Source organism: Neolamprologus brichardi, chromosome 14 (assembly GCF_056152115.1).
Source record: "Neolamprologus brichardi isolate AB-2024 chromosome 14, ASM5615211v1, whole genome shotgun sequence".
In the NCBI taxonomy this organism is placed as follows: domain Eukaryota; kingdom Metazoa; phylum Chordata; class Actinopteri; order Cichliformes; family Cichlidae; genus Neolamprologus; species Neolamprologus brichardi.
The window spans coordinates 10409569-10429242 of record NC_142117.1 but is presented as its reverse complement, the minus strand read 5'-3'; the positions used below and the strand labels follow the sequence as shown (position 1 = coordinate 10429242).

Genomic DNA, 19674 nt, shown 5'->3' with positions numbered 1-19674 from the left:
TGGGTTGTTTGAAATATTAGTAGGAGAGATCCCACCCCATTTCCAACAAGGGAACCCTTAAAGAGCTGATAACACAAACTCAATTCAGAGATGTATTTCAAAGTCATTATTTAATAAGACAATGTACAAAAATATGAGCGCTGATACAGCAGGCGCAGTGATGTGGGACGTGTACTTGACACGGTAGCAGTAAAAATGAGGAGCATTGGTGCAACATGGTTGTGCTTGTAAATTTGAGAAGAACGCTTTACGGCATGTAAACGAATTCGTATTTCTGTCAGAACCCATCAAAATTCAGGGAGGCAGATGCAACACGAGTTCCTTATCAAAGGAAAGACCGGATCAACTTTTGGTATGTGAAAGGTTTTTGTTTGGTTTGACAAGACACTTTTTGGTCATTTTTCATGGCTACAATTGCAGCTTAAGACTACAAACATTCAGTTGTTACTGGTCCGAAGACAAAGCATAGTTGAACCCTGCATTGATCACCAGTGCGAGCATGTAAATAAGGGCTCTGTGACAGTTATTAAGTTTAGGGAGGACCGAAGGGTGTAAGAGATCGTAAAAAGCACCAGAGGTTTTGGTTAGAAGAGGGGCTAAAGAGGTTTGGGGTACTGATGCAAGTGCTGCTCGCTGCAGACAACAGCTTTAGCTCCATCTCTCTGAAGTTGGACTTAGGATGGTGGCATGGCTGGAGATGGAGTTGGACCAAGCCAGCGGCTCTGCAGTGAGCGCCCTTTCCACTGGCGGCTCAGTGACTTTACAGGATCTGTCGAGGTCTTCCGTAGCTCATGCCCTCCTGACTGGCTCCCTTATTGGAGCCCATCTGTAAGCCAATCACATTTTTGCCAGCCTTCATCTGCTCATCGCTGAAGTCTCGCTTGTTCTCCTGTGCCTTCCTGCAATGCAACATTGAAAAGTGTCACAAAAAGGTGTCGGAGTCATTGTGTTAACAGTGGTCTGTTTAATTTTAGAGGACTCACTTGAAGAACCAGTTGGGGTCTCCCTTGTATGTGCCTTCATCCTTGGTAACGGCCAAGCTTCCCAAAGCTGACAGGGTCCTCTGCACCGCTGCCAAGTCCTTACCTGTCCCAACACACCATATTAACAACAGCATCAGTCAAAATATCAAATATCAATCTCTGAAAGCTAAAACCAATATGTGGAAACAACCAAAACCTGCCGTTCCTCTAATGACCACCTCCTCTAATGGCAACACTCTGAAAATAACACGTGGTGGCTACATTCATTAACAAAAAAACATCTATGGTTGCACCATACAATCCAAGTGCCTAAACCCTCCACCATTAAACAATCCTGAGAGCATGAAACCTGTCTGACCTTCCCAAAGGTCCACGGTCTGGAACATGTCGGTCTTCGTGACGCCGTATTTCTCGGCAGCGTTGAGAAACTGGGAGATCTGTTCCATCTGCTTGAAGGCCATGGGCGAGCTCTGAATCTTCTTCACAGGCTTCTCGCCGGCAAACAGACTGTTAATGAGCTCGCTCAAGACCTGGAGAGAAAAAACGAAACCAAAAAGGAGGGTAGGGAAAGGCAAAGGGGAGGGCAGTTAAAGGGAAGAAGAAAGGAAGGAGAAGCACAAATAAAAGATTTTTATCTTAAAGCAATTTCTAGTAGAAAACATCCGGGCAGCTTGTGCACTCACACATCCGTCCTTGAGCCAAGCCTGGAAGCCCTGTTTGCCGGGCTCTGGCTTCCCCACACCAGCGCCACACTGACGGCTGATCCACTCCACCAGAATCTGCTCCAGCTCTGGGTCGTACTTGCTGTCGATCTTGTCCTGGACCTGCCGACTCAGGCCGTAGGATGGACCTTTGTTAGCCATGCCGGCACCCTGGGGCAGGCGAGATGGATGGAAATGAACGAGAAATACATGCCTTCAAAGAAAAAGGGCTAATGTAGTTATGATCCCTTGATGTCACATAATGATGGGGATCAGTCTCCCTGATCTTAGTCTTACCTGTGATCTCTTTTTATCAAATATTGTCACTTCTATCCTTGTCCTGCATATACGTTTATACCTATTCCATTCATAGTTGCTTTTAGCAGCTCACATGTTTGCACTGCAGTATCATTTAGATTGAGTCTAAAGCATATGCAGAAACATGCATAGTTGTGCAAAGAATTTAAATAAAGCCACATTTACTCAGGAACACACATACACCTCCTCCTGACTATATGCTGTAATCATGATACACCAGTACAAACATTAACACCATGCATGTCAGAAGCGTGTATAGAAGCGTAAATGCTCAGCATTCAGTACAATTATAAACCTTCCCAGGAGCACCAGCAGTAACAGTGCTGCGTCTCCCAGTGCAAACCATTCAGCCCCGTCAGGATGGACGGTGTGCAGAGGGAGCTCGCTATCAGCCAGCTGATTTTTGCATATGTTCCTCTGTAATGCCAGCACACACACACACTCTTTCTTCCTCCCTCTTTTTTTTTTTTTGGCTTTTGCTTGCACCAACGCACAAACACACATACAGCCAGCACTTGTTTTTTTTTTTGTTTTTTTTCCATTTTATGCTTCTGTATTGCCTTTGGGCCAACAGCCAATGAGTGCAAATGAGTGCAAAAACTCATATCAAAGTGCTGTCTGCACCATCCAACCTTTGTTGCCATCTTGATGTCAGGTCACGTCAACTTCCCTGTTCCTGGAGAGGTTTAAAGTCGAAACATTGAAAAGGTTAAACTTCTCCTCTGGCTGGAGTAGAGACTCGTTTCTGGCACAGGGTGAGGAATGCTGTTGTTCTGTTTTTACACAATGCACAAGTTTTTCTGATTGGATTCTTTCCACTGTAGCAGAGGCCTGTAGGGGTCACTGACAGAAGATAAAGTTGGGACTTTTTTTCCTTAAAACGTTCCTTTCTTTCACATTCCCCTTATTTTCATTTGCTCATTTATTCTTTCTCACTAAATGATTTGTGAGGCATGGAAACCTGTGATGGAAACAACGTGCAAACACAATACTGGCACATTCCCACTTTGGAATATTCAACCTACTTTTAGCTCCATGTTTTTGTTTTTTCAGTTTTAATTTCACCCGTCTCCTACTCGTTGCTGGACATGCAGCTGATGAGTGAGCCAGTGTAGCTGTGTTTATGTAAATTGCAGATTATAGGCACTCTATAAGTACTTAGTTTAGTTTAGTTTAGTAAAGGGATAAAAGAAATGTGGATTTTTTTTGGTGTCGTGGATATGATAAATAAAACCATTGTACCATTGTACGAGTACATATCCCCCATGTCTGCATATTAGAGGCTGAATGCCAAAGAAGTGAATGGCTCCCAGCCCAGAACGTCCAGAGCTCGTTACCTCCAGCCCAGTTTCATATTCTCTGCATACTCTGTGGTGCTTTTCCAGACCACAGGAAACCAAACACACATGCTGGGGAGCACGCTCACTTACTTACAACCACAAGTTCAGATATTATATCTCTTCCTCACACACACACACACTCATACCTCTCATTATTCCGCCTGACATTTGCCATTATATAATTATAATTTCAAAGCGATGTGTCTCTGCTATAATTTCAATCTGTCCTTTTTTTTTTTCCTTTTTAAACACTGGCCCTCCTGAAACACTCTGTGGGCTTCGACCACGAATCCTTCACGCTACACTTTTTTCTTTTTTAAATAGGAAAAGTAATAGACGGCATCTTTACCACACTGTGCACTCAGTGCCTTCTCCCACCACGAAGAGGAGAAAGTGTGTGCTGCATAACAACCAAACAAAGCTTATATAATCTTTTTTTTCGAGGTTAAGTAAATCCATTAAGGCTTAGTCTCTATTTCTGGTATTTATGTGCATCCAGGGGCCTGATGTTGTGTTTGGGACCCGGCCCAGGTCCAATAAATATCTGCTAAACAAGCTTCTGTGCTGTCTGGCTGCTTCTGCTTAATTCTACTGCATGGGGAGCTTTTCATTTATAGCGACTTCTAATGCTTTGTACTGTAGAAAGAAAAGGATGGAGATTTTTGTGTAAGAGCAATATGGCAGTATGAACATTTAAAAAATAAAAAATAAAAAAAATATCACCAAAGATGGTCAAAGCCACAGATTTGAAGTAAAGGCGAGCCTCAAATACCTCTTCTCAAAACTCCCAAAGAGCTCTATCCCACAGTCGTGACTTCATCACCTCAGTCCATCCATCTCTCCCTCTCCTGTGTTTTCCCCGTCTGTTTCTCTATCACCATGGCAAATGTGCCTAATGCCAGAACAGGAAACCAGTTTGAGGGCTGTGGCAACTGCGGCAGCCCGAGGGGACGTGGCATCGGACAGCCTCGCCTCCTCTACAGTTAACCAGCTAACCGCCATCTAATGATTTGTATGAATAAGCTGTGGGGGTGCTTGTGCAAGCGGCGCACGCTCTAATCCTTTTGTTTCTCAGCTTTTTAGAGAGTCAGGATTTGGCGTAAATCTGCTGAAGTTTGGGCCGGACATTGTCAGCTGAGTCATCTGGCTGAAGGATGCCATCCCAGCTTGGGGGATGTACTGGTTTTATTTTATTTTTCCAGTTTATTCCAGGGGCACAGAAAAGTTTACTCCGACCTGCCACTTTCTGAAAGCCCTTTGCAGTTCTGATCATTCTCACAAACTTTACAACAGTTGTACATCTGAGCTGATGTACTTCTAGTGACTGTGTCATGTGAGCATTGCTCTCTGGCTCACAGCAACTGTGCGCTCTTACAAAGACGTGATCAGTCCCTGGCTTCTATAAACCTCTGCTGTGTTTATGTGCTGCTGCTGGATTGGCAGCGCAGATAGTGTTATCTCCTCCTGTTGCTGCGGTTCAGAAACTCAGCTACCCACTGGTACTCCTTCCCCTCCTCCTTCCCACTGCTACTGCTGGCTGGCTTTACTGGAATCACTGGGTGTGCTGCCATCTTTGATGATTTGCTCATTATCTTCACTCCAAACGCTGCTCCACATCAGGCAGCAGCTTCATAATGTATTCATAAAGACAGATGGAAACTTTGGACAGCTCTGTAGCCTCATTATATAAGTGGCTGTAAGTGTCTGCTCTGTAACTCATTACGCCTCAGAAGCTCATGTATGGCAGTGGATCATTTGCTTGTACAAATAAAACTATGCAGATGTGGAGATATATGAAATGCTGTCTGGCTTTTATGTCCTTTCAGTTTAAGGAAAAAAAATATCAGTCCCTTAAATAAGATATGCACCGCATTACAGTTAAACGGTGAGTTTATTTGCACAAAGTTTTAAGTTATGTATATAAAACGGTACAACCAGGTTTCCCGTATGAAAACAGCAGTTTTTAATCAGAGAATGACGATTATAAGCAGCTGTACTCAATCACGTGGCGAAATTGGCAAACTTTAATTCAGTCAAATGCGCAAAAATCTTTAGGAAACCCGATAGTCTCTGCATACGTCATAAACCATTGGTGTATATGGATGTTTGAGCTCCCATCTGCTCCTGGATTTTGCATGCAAACAGCCTCTTTGACCTCCGAAGGATGAAATTAGTCATATTCTGTATGTATTCCTTTTGATATGAATTTAACACCCCGCATCTGACCATCATCAACCGGACAACCATCACTTCCAGGAGTTTTACAAGGGAAAAAAAGACAAGCATACTCACTGTGTGAAGCAATAGGTGAGTTCTCCGCTGGTGAAGGCGTGAGTGTGGATGCTTGACTGAGTGTTTGTATATGCTTGGCAAGGGACCTCCCTCTCAAAAATGCCGGCTTAAAAGGAGCAGATGAGGCCAGATGACTTCACTCCTCTACTGAGAGAGTGAGAGAGGGCGGAGGAAGGAGGGAGCAACGAAAGCCAAGAATGAGGGCGAGTGAGAGGGAAAAAAAGGAAACTTCATCCTTAAAAGGGCATGGCCTTTCAGCAGCTCCCTCTCCCTCTGCCTGTTGCGTCTCTTCCTCTCACGTCTAGTCAGAACGCCCAGCCTTATTTGGGTACGGCTGTTCCACGCAGAGAGGAGAGAGACGGCAGCATTGGTTTGGTCGGCGAGAATTCCCCAAATAGTTTCGCCGCATTGCTCTTCGTTCAAAGTGGCGGCAAGATGGCGGAGGGAGAGGATGGAGGCTGGAGGGAAGCGGGGAGGAAGGGTGATGGGATGGAGGTGGAAAGAAAAGAGAGGAAGTGACAATTGGTTGTGGGGGAAATAATTAAAGTATTGTTCTATACTACTGTAGGGACTGAGCAGTGTCAAAAGTGACTTATTTCCACATTCATGTACACTGAGGAGGGAAGGAGGAGAGGAGAGATAAACAGGATGGGAGTAAGAGAAAGTAATCAAACTTTGAGACAGAAAGCTCCATGTAAGTCCAGGGTGCGTGCATGGATCCCACCGCAAACATTCATGACATTTCCATCACTTCCTTTCCAGTACAAGCACATTTCAGCACGATGCTCCTGTGTGCATATGAGAATTCAAAGGTATAGTTACAAACTCTGTGAAGCTGGACAGATCACAGAGCGAGAAGCTAGTTCAGACCACTCCTACATAAAACAAAGCATCTATTCATACTGACAATGACAAAGTTACACTCTTAAACTACATTTAATAAACTCTGCCAGCTGTCATACATTATGTTTTGTCCACATACCCGATAGAAGTAATTAATCGCTTTGCGTCGCAATCACTTTGTCGTGTCACAAAACATCTGTCTTATGATCATTGGTTTCCATCTTTAGCACTCTAATATTCAAGTTACATGACTTTGATCTTCTCCTTTAATCCTGCTTCCATAAGCTGTAAAAATACAAGGAGAGCCAGATGTTTCTGTGTGCTTCCTCGAGTGTTTTATTGGGTGACTATGAGATATGAGGTATGTTAGTCTTTGATAGATGAAGACATAAAATGGCAAAATAAAAACGGATCAAACGCAGAAAAGAAATGCACAACAATGTCTCATATGTGCTTCTTTGCACGTGTCAACAGTGTAGGAATAAATCTTCCACACATGGCTGTGCGGTTGGTACTGGTGGTTTTTGTGCTTTGTGCTCAGTGTTGCAGAGTAATCACATTACAGTTACTAAGCTAGCAGTGATATTATTAAGGCTTGATAGAAATGTAAAAAAATGTGCAGGAAAACAGCTAAAATCGCAAACAGTTTCCAGGCCAGAAACAACTGCTGACAACAGGACAGCTACTGCTAGCATGCATCTGCAAATACAGCATGCTAACACAAAGCTAGCAGCTTGAGGTTTTCGCCTTTGCTCACACTCGAGCACAAAAATCTTTCTCTTAAAAAAAGAGTGCTATGTAAGTGTAAGAATCACCCTTTGAAAATGTACCAACTCATGTGTATTTTTTACATATCTAGTAATATGTTTGTATAAATTACTTTTCATTGAGTAATACTCCCTGTACCAAACCCCAGCCCCAGTAGTACTTGGCGCCATCCCAGTAGGCAGTGCCCAGTTCCTTAAAAGGACGACTTGAAGCTGATTCCAAAAGTGAGTCAGTTCCCATACACCCCAAAGTAAAAAGCTAAGCTGCAGCAGAAATAAATACTTGTGCTAAATTTTGCATCCTAACCCTTCAGGGTGTGGATTTTTTCTGTATATGTTACCTGTTTAAATAGAGGTTTAGAGTTGTGTGTTATCAGACTTGAGCATGCTTTAAGTGATGGGGTCCCGACTTAGCCTCTTGCTGTCTGCAGGGAGTCAACTCAGCGTGACTGGTATCTCCGACGTGGTTGTTTTGCATATTTTGTTTTTATTTCTAAGAACTATAAGTGAGATCATATATCATTTATACAATTTCCTCCAACCTCCAATCTGCAGTAAGTTATGGGATCTTCTCTCACTTTAACGACTAAAAATAAAGTGCTCTGTACATTAGTGAATGAAATACTCAGATGCAATTGAATGCAGACTTTCAGCCTTAATTTAGCAGGTTGAACAAACACATATAAATGGTAGAGGAAAACACTTTTTTTAACACAATCCCTTAATTTCAGGAGATCTAAAATAATTGGACAAATGAAATAACTGAAGATAAAATGTTCAATACTGTTGTTATGCTTCTTTGAAAACCCTTTGCTGGCAATGACAGCCTAAAGTCTTGAACTCATGGACATCCTTTTTAATGCTTGCCAGGCCTTTACTGCAGAGGCTTTCAGTTGCTGTTTGTTTGTGAGCCTTGCTGATGATGATCTTGATTTCATCTGTCCAGTGAATGTTTCCCAGAACTGTGCTGGCTTTTTTAGATGTCTTTTAGCAAAGTCCAATCTAGCCTTTGTATTCTTGAGGCTTATGAGTGTCTTGCACCTTGCAGTGAACCCTCTGTATTTACTTTCAAGCAGTCTTCTCTTTATGGTAGACTTGGTTATCTATACGCCTACCTCCTGGAGAGTGTTGTTCACTTGGTTGCATGTTGTTAAGGGGTTTCTCATCACCAAGGAAATGACTCTGTGATCATCCACCAATGTTGTCTTCAGTGGACACTCAGGTCTTTCTGCATTGTTGACTTCACCAGTGCTTTCTTTCTTTCTCAGGATGAACCAAATTGTAGATTTTGCCACTCCTTTTTTCAGTTTTCACAGCTTAAGGATTAAGGATAGCTTATTTCACCTGCATCGAGAGCTCCTTTGAATGTATGCTGTCGGTTCACAGCAAAATCTTCCAAATGCAAGCACCACATCTCAAATCAACAGCTTTAACTTTGCCTTTGTTGGCATCTTTAAAATATCTTTTTAAAAATCTGGCAGGTTCATTAAGTTTGTTGTTATCGCCATTTTTGTTGTGGTCCCCGTTGTTTTACTTTGATAAACTTTGTGTATTCACTCACAGTGAAAACCTTCCACAGTAAAGACAGATTCAGGGGAGCATTTTAAACCAGTATCACATAGCTTGTACTGTTGTGGTGCGAGAAATTCCAGTATTTTATTTGAGTTTTCTAATTAGCACTTTTATAAACAAGCTAGCTAGCATTAGTGATCCATCCTCTTGTGTTAGTGTGTTCATCGCAAGGTCTAAAAACCAGTAACACCACACACTTCAGAGTCTGCAAACAATTTAGATAAAATGTGTTTCATTAGGAGCAGCTGCGTGTTCAGGCTGGCTTAAATATTCACCATTATCAAGAATTTAATATGCCATGAGTGAGCCTGTTATCTCTGTTTCTGTGGTCAGAAATGAACTTTGACCTTAGTTTGATAATAGAACGAAACTGTTCTCATTCCCAACGCATAACATACCGATGATTTGTCATGTCCCGAGGCATCACATAGGAATGTGAAAGGTAACCTTCTGCATCCCTATGGATTGTGGATGGAGTCCAATAGAATGATGCTCCCGGCAGTAACACACGTTCCAGCCTTGGATTCCAGCCTTGACCCTAACCATAACCTTATCCCTAACCTCAGTCGTATTAGATTGTGTTTTCCAAAGCGATTCATGATGAGAAAGTAAAATAAATGTACATGTGTAGATTCATTCCAAATGGTTCTCATGTTTCTGAACGAGTAACATACCGACAATTTGTCACATAGTGTCAGTATGTTATGCTTTGGGATGAGAATGTGTTGATAGAATAACGGAACTGCATCCTGATGCAAACAGGCAACACTTAACATGTTGTGTCTCTAGCATTGAGTACAAAACTGAAGAAAACAAGAGGCTAGCTGTTCGTCTTTGTGCTAAGTTAAACTCCTCTGAGAAGTAGCTACATATTAGACAATTAATCGTATATTCACAAGTTTACAGCTTTTCACAGCAATAAAAACCTCTTTCATGGTTATTCGTATTATTAGATGAACAATTAAGTAACATAAAAGTTCCAGTTGTAAGCCATTTTCTGTGAATTAACAAAAACTCTGTTTTGTAATTAGAGGACATTCATTCACACATTTATTTCCTACCATCAAAGTCCAAAAGGTCATGCTGACAGATTTCTTTGATTTACTACAGCAGCATTTCTTTCATGTGTAGGATAAGAAATGCTCTTTTTGCACCTTTTTTCTCATATTCAGATATCTCTTGAACTAAATAGTTTGGAGGACTTCCCTTTTCTAAGCTCAAACTGGGCTGTATGTGGTCCATGCTGTAAAATGAGTTTGACATCCCAGCTTTAAAGTAACAACATGGACCCACCACCCTGTGCTTCTGGCTTCTACACAGAAGCTTCCTATTGGAATGACTGGTATGTCCAAATTCTCACAGCATGTGCGTGCATGTGTGTGTAATCTGCTCCTACATCATGTGTTTGTTTAACTGAAGGTGGGCCGTGGCCAGATGCCATCAGCAGTAGCAGCAGCATTGTTATGATCCACTGTCATCCTTCCTAATTTTCCAGAAAAACCTCTCACTGCTTTTTCCATTCATGGATGCCTGTGTGAGTGTGTACGAGTTCTGAAATTAAACACACGTCATCACTGTCAACTAAGATTTTATTATGTCATAACCCAAAAATTTCACACTTTATCTTTATACAGACAGACTTTGTATAATTTATTGACACAGATTTAGATCTTAATCATGGAAATAACTTTGAAGAAGTGATTTTCTTGTTTTTCTTCTAACTATGCACAAACTGTGTTTCTTGGCATATTATGTGATAGCAACAAACATCTTTGTAGTTTTTTGTTTAAATCTAATGCAGGGGCTTTTAAACAATGGGACCTGCCCCACAATAAATCACAAACCTATACCTGGTGGGTGAACACTAGTATTTCGATTTCAATCCATTTAAGGTCCTGGAATGAGAAAGATGAAGTGACCTGGCTCTCCAGGTGGTGCATTAGGCAGCAATGTAGGGGTACAGGATGTAACCAGTGAAGACATTGTACTGAAGATTTGTACAGAGTTTCCTCCCGGACATTAGGTCAAGGTAGACCTGATCGCCCCTCTGCATTTCCAGTGCAACGACCTGAAAAACAGATGGTAAATTGTGTTTCTCACTGTCATTCAAAAATTGTACAAAAATGACACAGTCTCACATTTAACAACTGTATTTGTAGCAACCAATTTACCTGCGTGGCGCTGTCCTCCGTATCCTCTCGATTGTTCTCCCACACACTGGCTCCACGCTTCCCATTCTTCATAAGCTGGACCTGCACAGAAAAGTAAGGTACAACTCATTTTGTTGTTGCTATACAGCGAGACCAGTCAAATGTAATTTAATATTAGAAATTTCAATCTGCTTTGTTTACTTTATGGTAGAGGCGCCCATTCTCTCCCACAGATGAGTAGGTTGTGAAAGAAAAGACGTAAACACCAGGAAAGGGGGCAGTGAAGATACCTGAAGAGACAGTGAGTGTAGAGTTAGTGAGTTAAACTCATAGGAGTCATAGGAGTTTAATCCTTCTTTTTCTGTGTGTCTTACCCAAGGACGGGTTATATCCATTGCCACTGTTGAGAAGGACAGAGGAGAAGGGAACTGGAATATTAATATTGAATGGACCAAAGCAACGTTCTGTTGATCCAGGAACCGTAACGGCAATATTTGGGTCCATTGTGGCCTTGAAGGCAACCTTGATGTTATCTGACAGCGAGAAGGGAGAATTAATACTGAACAACAGAGGTCAATGGCCTCAAAACACTTTGAATTTAATAAACAAGGGTGTTCACCTGTGAGTGACTGTACTCTGCCTTTCAGTGTGCTGATGTCATGCCACAAAAATTTCATCCTTCCTAAGATATCCTCTTCTAATTGGAACATGTCGCTTGCTGCACAGCAGCAGCCCCGCTGTTGATTGAAAGTGCAATTGCAGTCCGATTTTTCACAAGTCAGAGCTCCCTTCCAGTCAACTGGAAAAAACAGAGGAACACCAAGAAGGGCAAACAGATATGGCTTCAGCCGTCGAACTAAAGTTGTAACTAATGTTCATTTATTTGTCAACAAAATAAGTAATATAACATACGTGCTGCCTGTTTCAGCATTAAGATGGTGTCGGACTGGGCCTGCACTGGATCACAGAGAAACAGTGACCCCAACAGGAACAAAGCTGGTAATACAACCATCTGAAAAAAAAAAAAAGCAGAATCCAGTATTTTATCAGACTAGAGAGGCCAAGTACTCCTTTCTTATAGATAGTAAGCTAAACACTGCTGAGCTAATGCAAGCATTTTCAGGCATATCAGCACTGATTCTCACACTTTTAACTGAGTAACTGAACTTTTTAACATAACTGCTGGAACTACTTAAAACTACCTACCTACCTTACCATACAACAACTTAAGTATTGTGTGTAAAGTGAAGAAGCTCATGTTTACTCAGAAAATTCTACTTAGATTTTGCTAGCCTTTAGCCGTGTATTTTCGATCTTCATTCTGAGGAGGAGTTAAATGCTTGAAGCCATTCCCACCAAACACCAATGGTAAGGACGAATGTGCTGTGTTACTTAAAAATGCTGGTTTCATCTCTTGCTAATTGAGTGTGTACAACATGGCTATTACTTTTCAGCCACATTTAGTGTGGTTTAGGCTTAGTTTTGACCTTTTAAAAAAAAAAAGAAAAAAAAGAATCGGATGCAGCTCAAACAAAAGAATCTGGCTCCTGCTCTGAGCTGTGTTATCTGCCTAGCCAATTAAGCTAGCTGCTAGCAAGTAAAAATGCCAAAACTTGTGCTTTCCTCAGAAAAACCCCTAAAGCTAGTATATACCTAACTTACAGAGCCAGAAACATAACTCTAAGAACATAATGTTTATGTCGGCTAGATGTCTACTTGGATTTTTAGTCCTCTGTGTATGGATTCTTATTTCTTAAGAGTTTTTTTTGTCATCTAGGCTAAGTCCAAGTTTCACATTAATATTTCAAAATTTTGACTTACACAGGCGTAACTCAACATTTTTAGATGTTTCATACATTTTAATTTCAAGATTGTCTCAAAAAAGTTCCACCTAACTCTGGCTGGCAAATTTTTTCAATATTAGCTTTAAAATATGACTGACTTTGTAACTCATACCAATTTTTTGGACTGCTTTTTTAACCTAAATTAAAACGGGTAAAACTGAAATGTAGCAGAAAGCAGAGTTAATGAATTTGATAATATACATCAATCTGGTACCTGTGATACTCTTTATCAAGGCCATAAGTCAGTAGTTGAAAGCTAGAGTGTTAAGTATTTTGGTTATCTTACTGTAATCATCATAACATGTATATTAGTGTCTGCATATAAACAATTTCCTTTTTCAGTCCCACATACAGCAGTATTTTTTTTTTAAATTTTATATGTTTCAAATAAAGGTTAATTATATATCATCCCCCTGCGAAAGCAATGTAACGTTCTTCATTTGTATTTGTTTCACATTTTTATAATGTATATGTAAGGACTTAATCATAAAACTTACTGTTTTTCTGGTCCTCTTCTTGTTCTGAAGGACTGGGCCTGTGTCAGGTTCTTGTGAATTTAAGAAAGTTAATGGCGGAGGATGGATTCAGCTTCTTATTGTTACACTTTGGGTGATCCAGCCCATGAGGGTGTGAATGACAGTAGCTCCACCTTTTCACATGAACACACACACAAACACACAAGTAGACATTTGACAGCTAAGCACTAGCTATCCAATCCCTGCAACGGTGACAGCCTCAATTGCCTCTGTAATACAGTCCAGTAGATCATTTTCCTCTAGTTTAAAAGAACAAAAAGTGTTCTCACAGCACCTTTTAGCACTTATTGTGTGGACAGTAATACTCGTTTTTAGGACAGCAGTATCTGGTTGCCATTGTTCAAATGATGCCAGCTGCTCAAAAATGTAGATAATTGTCAGGTCCCCAAGAATATAATAACACTGAGATAAGAAGACAAATGGAGCTGAGTTTTATCTGATTTAACAAAAACAATATACAGTATTGCTTTCCCATGATTGCTTTCTCTTTAAGTATTGTTGGAAACTCAGATAGTGGTAGTAGCCCAGTTTATCATCGATATGAGATGTTCATATCAATGTTATGATCTGGTGTTGTTGAGCAATATTTGTTCAGTATTCCAGTAAGTTAGAAGGCTGTTCACAACATCATTTTTTATCTTGATTTTCCGTGATAGATTCAACAAAGGCCAATGTGTTTGTTCGAATTTGAATAAAATGAAAAAAAAAAGTGGGAAACACTTTAACCTGGTTCAGAGAATTGGCCTAATAAAGTCTTTTGTTGTGCGAGAATATGTTAGCTGACATTGTCATAAGATATTGCATTCTGTTGAGGCCTATAATATGTGCCTAGATGTGTCTATGTGTAGATAAGAAATCACGATTGCCATTATTTGGGAGTAGTTTGATAACATAGACACTTCATTTGTTATCTCACTTAGAAACTTTGTTTGAGTATGAAATTTTGCATTACAGAGGTTAAACTCTGCTCTCCATGTGGTAGAATGGTGAAGTTGTTTTAAGTGAAATACTTGGAAAATAAATGAATGAACTGCACCAAAAACATTTGGTGCAGAAAATCATGTTTTTTAACCGACCACCATTATTTATAGAAATATACAAACATTATACAAACATAAGTGGTAGTACAGTGTATATAAGGCAAATCTGAGTTATTGAGCTTGAAAATGAATATTTGGTTTAACCACCTAGTCAATCGTTCTTATAATTTCTTTAAGCAGTCTTCAGGAAAAGCTCTCCAGACGTCTTGAAGGAAAATTCAAACCTTTAGATCTTGGCTTCTTTTCATTTGGTTCTCTGTCAAGATGATTCCACATTGCTTCAATAATGCTGAGTTCCAGGCCCTGGAGAGATCAATCCACTCTTTGTCTGTTATCCAAGTATTCTTTTACTGCATTGCCAATGTGAGTAGGGTTATTGTGGTGCTGAAGAATTAAGCTGTTGCCAATTAGTTGCTTTCCAGATGGTATTGCATTGTTTAATACCAAAAAAAAGAAGATTTATTCATAACACATGTGAAAAGACCCAGAAAAACTGAGTTGACGATAAAAACGATAACAAAATAACGCTGAAAACCGATAAAAACACTGAAAACCATACATTTCACACCTGAGCCTCAACTCTCGCGGCCCGGTACCAAACGACTCACGGACCGGTACTGGTCCGAGGCCCGGGGGTTGGGGACCGCTGCTCTAGGCTATAAATAGACCTTGAACTAAGAATTTTCACCACCACTATCTTAGTGTTTTGAAACTTGACATGATGAATAAGCAGTGGATCTGACTGCACTGAGGATATATCCCGGCTACTCTAATTGAACACAATTTATTAAAATAAATAATAGTTTTGATTCACAAGGACTTGAAACTAGCGACTGTGTCTATAAAATCACTTACAGAGAGTTTATCGAAAAAGGGTTCCAAGAGGCATTTTCTTAGACTTCTGTACACCCAAACTTCTATGTAACCAGCTGGCCACTAGTGACTACCTGACAAGGTTTTGTACGGTAAATGGCCCAATTGCTAACCCATTGTTAGCTATAAAAATGAATTGCCCCATCATATGGAGAAGCAAATAGACAAATCTGTGTGTGCTTAATACAACATCATCCTTAGCATGAAGTTTACAAATAACGTGATTGTACCAAAGTGTATATATTGAAATCATAGTTGGATATTTTTTTACGCATAAAAGTTAAAAATTTAAAATTAAAACATTGGCCCCATTAACAGGAGTTTGCTGTACAGCAGATCCTCATTCACCTCTACTGTTTGTTATTAACCTGAAACCAGGTGTTTTGTTCAAAAAGACGTGGCCCTATTTTATAATAAGGTTTTTCATGTGTTGACAACCACGTTTAAAAATGTCCGTACTCCTGGAAAAATGTATTATATTTTTCTTTTGTTCACCACCTGTGTGTACGGAGTCTCAAATCAGTTGACCTGGTTCATCGCAGAGTTTCATGTTCTTCTTATCTGATCTTCTTGATGCCAGGGTATCTTAGGTGTTTTATGTCTGTTTTCCTGTCCTTGAGATGATTCATGTAGCACCTGGGGACAAAACTGGCATCCAGTGTTATAACCTCAGATGTGATTTCAAACCAGAGATTGTTTGATACGGGTGTGAAAATGTAGCCGAGTTCATTTAAGTATAACAAAACCATCCAGAAAAAGACTGCTTTCTTTTGGAGTAAAACAACTAGTAAAAAAAAGGTCCCACTGCTGTTTGTTTGAAAAGTATAATGAAATACTACTAATTCTTTGAAAAGTTTTCATTTCTTTTATTTTTCAGATTTAATAATTCAACTTATTGTGACAGAATGTATAAAAACTGCCCAGCAAATTTAACTTCTTAACATCTAGCTAGAGGCAGTTTTAGACCTAAGACACATTTTGGCCTAATTTTTTAGCAAGTTTTAAAACCCTATTGATCACGAGTCACGGCTATTCTACTGATGACTTTTCTACTGATCACGCTATCAAAGACTAGTGTGGATATTCAGTCTATTAAATGTCTTTGTGATTCAACTCGGGTATCATCCATCCGTCCTGCTTATCAAGAACCTGGTCGTGGGACCAGCAGCCTAAGCAGAGAAGCCCAAACCTCCCTCTCCCCAGCCACCTCCCTGAGTTCATTCAGGGGAACAAAGAGGCATTTCCAGGCCATTTGACAGATATAATCTATTCAGCATGACTTGGGTTTGCCCCAAGGCCTCTTTCCAGTAGGAAATTCCCAGAGCACTTCACCCAGGAGGCGCTCAAGAGGCATCCTTGTCATATGCCCCAAAAACTTGAGTGGGCCACCTCAGCTGGCTGTGTTCGTTGAGCACTAGTAGCACTACACTTACCATCTTTCAATTGACTGAATGCTTCACCCTGAGGAAGAGGCAAGCCACCCTTGTATCCATTGTTGTGGTCACTATCGAAAGCTTGTGACTATACGTGAGCATAGGGAAGTAAATCAACCAGTAAATCAAAGTTTCATATTTATGCCCAGGTCTCTCTTTACCACGACAGAGTAGTGCAGCATCACTGCAGACGTAGCCGCAATCTGTCCGTCAGTCTTCTCCTCTCCTCTGATCTTTTAATAAGACCCTGAAATATTTTATGATTTAGGATTCTCCATTTTGGGGCAGCAACTCGTTCCTGACCTGGAATAGGCATGCCACCCCTTTTCAGCTAAGAATCATGTCCTCAAACTGGGAAGTGCTAATTCTCATTCCTGCCGCTTTACACTCTACGCTACGTACCGCTCCGGTGCAACCTATTTCATTTACACTCAACATGCCCAGCGCCCCAGCTTTTGAAGTTCTGCCTCAGGTCGGTGTTAAAGATCTCACAGACTGGGCCTCTGCCAGATGTTCCAAGTGCACCTTCACTATACATTTGTATAGTGTCCAGCATCCTTCCCCAACTTACCACCAGTTGGTATGGACACCTTTATGGACAAATCACTATTTGCAAAGAAGTCTTATGACAGAACACTAATCAGGTTAACATCAGGTTGGCCATTTTCTTTCAGACCCGCCTTCGGGTCTCACTATTGTTACCGATGTGAGAATTGAAACCCCCCTTTAAGAATCACCAGATGACTCTAGACCACTTTGGTATACAGACCATGGCTGACTCAGTGACTATAAGGTGCCCAGGTCAGCATGTACTTGTACAATTTAACATGTAAAAACATGGTGAAAGTCCTTCACCCGAACATCGTTCTCTGAACCCCTGAACAGGTGACAGGTATACGATCAGGTTTAAGGTGGTACCTGATGAAAGATTAGTTGGATGCATCTGACTGATGTTATCAAGTAAATAAAATAAAGTATATTAAAATGGACTGAAATCCACCATATACTAAATGTTAAGACATTCATCTCATTGATACTGTATGTGTCATGTATGTCTGTCACCAGAGTGGTAATATGGTTTAATAAGGCTTCATATTCATGCTCACTGTGACCAAGATTGTAAATAAAGTTTTTTTAATTTAATTGATATATGGGTGTTACTAAATATAGTTCAATATAAAGTTGGTCTGTGGAAAATATCAATACCTAAAAAATAAACAGCATAGTACCGTCAGTATTTCAATAGTTTAATTTTCCAAACAATCACCCAATTCTTCAGGTAAAACAAACCTTTTGATTACAGTTCATGTAATTTTACAAGGTGCATGGCTGCTGATTGTATATACACATTACAGGCCATTACTGAAACAAGAAAATGTTTGTTTTTTTTCAGAACAAAGATACTCTTATAGTGTCTTGGTTTAAGCTTTCAGATTGTACAAGCTGAATCAAAGCACGATGAATTTAAAACCGGGACTTTCTCAAAAAATCCCCAAACAATAGACTGATACAGAAAATTTCACCTAGCAGACTCTAACCTTAAAAGTGGAGCAAAACTTGCAATAAAAACCAACCATCCTCCAACTTATTCAGTAACATAAAGCAGAAAGCCACTGAAGGTGTTGTAGTAGCTTTCATCACAGAGATAGCAGCCACGGCTTAAGGTAACTGTCACCATGTCTCCAACTTTCAGGTGCATGGCCACAACTATGGTGGCGCTATCTTCTTGGTCATTGTTATTAAACTCTGTGGCTCTTGCCATCACTTTATTGTTAACCTGCAGATTGGCACAGGCAGCCAGCATGTTGCCGGGAGACCCTGCGTCACTGAAGATGGTGACTGCGAGGCTGTAGACGCCTGAGAAGGGAACGGTGAAGACGCCAGTGTTCATGTTGTAGGCTCCGCCCAAGTTAAGGAAGGCATTTTTGTAGATGACGACCTTGTTCGTTTCGCTGAAGGGACCGTAACACTTAAAAATCTCATCGTTGAATAGAGAGACAGAGAAGGCAACGCGGCTGGCTGGAAATGCAAAAGGGAGATGGTGTGTTAGCAATGCAAAAATCTGGTTTTGCTGTTATGTCCTTTATAATTGATCACTTACCTTCAACCACCTTGAGACTTTCTTTTGTCTTTTGGAAATCCTTCTCCAGCTCAGTCATGCTCTTGTTAAAGTAGGTCTTCAGCCTGTTCACCTCTTGCACCATCAGGCAGCAACCACAGGAGAATTTGTCCGTGCTGCATGCTGAACACAAAGACACATTAACACACTTGCAGCAGAGAATATATGAGCACACACTTTTTGTGCAGTCACAGTTCCTCACCACTGCCTGCGTTGGGGTCGGGATCTGGAGCAATCCGGCCGCCATCGTTGGGTCCGTTCCAGGAATATCCGTTTTGAGCAAACGCTGCATTCAGCAGACACAGCAGTACAAGAGCTGTGGAGAAAAATGTGAAAGAGATAAACCAATTAAGAAAGAGAAAGAGCTACTTACTAGATACCTGTTTTGTGTGTAAACGTAGGCTCACCTCTCATGCTGACACTAAATGATGGCAGCTTCATGAATGAATGAAAGGTAAGAGAGACTGGTGAGCTCAAAAAGGGTCATGGATATATATTTTTCACAGCGCTCCTCCCTTATTGTCTTCCAACTTTGACAACGCCCCTTCTTGGGTTTTTTTCCTGTCCTTTTTACCTGTGCAACTGATAAAGCTGTATCATCACCACTTGATCTCAGCTTTAAAAATCACACAGAAGCAGGTACACACCCTGACTCTAAGGCTTTGTTGTGGATGCCGGTGAGGTGTCATCTATCATCTGGAAAGAGGTGTCAGTGTGATCTCATTAGCAGACAAGGTGTAAAGTGCTGGTTGATAGTCTAGTGTACTTTTCTATGCACAGTTCTAACCTGCCTTTAAAAAAGCACTGTCATTTTACATGCTTGTGCTTTCAGTGTGATAGATAAGTTGACATATTTTTGGTCC

General features: G+C 40.7%; 3 protein-coding genes across 4 annotated transcripts; all 3 read right to left on the bottom strand.

Annotated features, from left to right (window-relative positions):
* Nucleotides 1-95: 95 nt before the first annotated feature.
* tagln (transgelin) lies at nt 96-5801 on the bottom strand. 2 transcript variants are annotated; one of them, XM_006801113.3, is made up of 6 exons: nt 5635-5801; nt 2635-2678; nt 1667-1855; nt 1342-1513; nt 984-1086; nt 96-899 (listed from the first exon to the last, which is right to left on the bottom strand). In XM_006801113.3, the coding sequence occupies exons 2-6, from the start codon at nt 2644-2646 to the stop codon at nt 761-763; spliced, it is 615 nt and encodes a 204-aa protein (XP_006801176.1). In that variant the 5' UTR covers nt 2647-2678; nt 5635-5801; the 3' UTR covers nt 96-760. The 2 variants fall into 2 exon arrangements, with proteins under 2 accessions (XP_006801176.1, XP_006801177.1); XM_006801114.3 differs by lacking the exon at nt 2635-2678 and having other exon boundaries at nt 5635-5797.
* A 4634-nt stretch (nt 5802-10435) lies between these two features.
* On the bottom strand, nt 10436-13419 carry cbln18 (cerebellin 18). Its single transcript, XM_006801115.3, has 7 exons — nt 13308-13419; nt 11879-11978; nt 11586-11765; nt 11341-11499; nt 11168-11256; nt 10988-11068; nt 10436-10884 (listed from the first exon to the last, which is right to left on the bottom strand). Exons 2-7 carry the CDS (start codon nt 11976-11978, stop codon nt 10756-10758), a joined length of 738 nt encoding a protein of 245 aa, XP_006801178.3. The 5' UTR covers nt 13308-13419; the 3' UTR covers nt 10436-10755.
* Nucleotides 13420-17932: 4513 nt separating this feature from the next.
* Nucleotides 17933-19264, bottom strand: LOC118454939 (EMILIN-2-like). The gene is made up of 4 exons (XM_035912239.2): nt 19219-19264; nt 19014-19127; nt 18794-18934; nt 17933-18711 (listed from the first exon to the last, which is right to left on the bottom strand). Exons 1-4 carry the CDS (start codon nt 19250-19252, stop codon nt 18278-18280), a joined length of 723 nt encoding a protein of 240 aa, XP_035768132.2. The 5' UTR covers nt 19253-19264; the 3' UTR covers nt 17933-18277.
* Between the last annotated feature and the right edge of the window lie 410 nt (nt 19265-19674).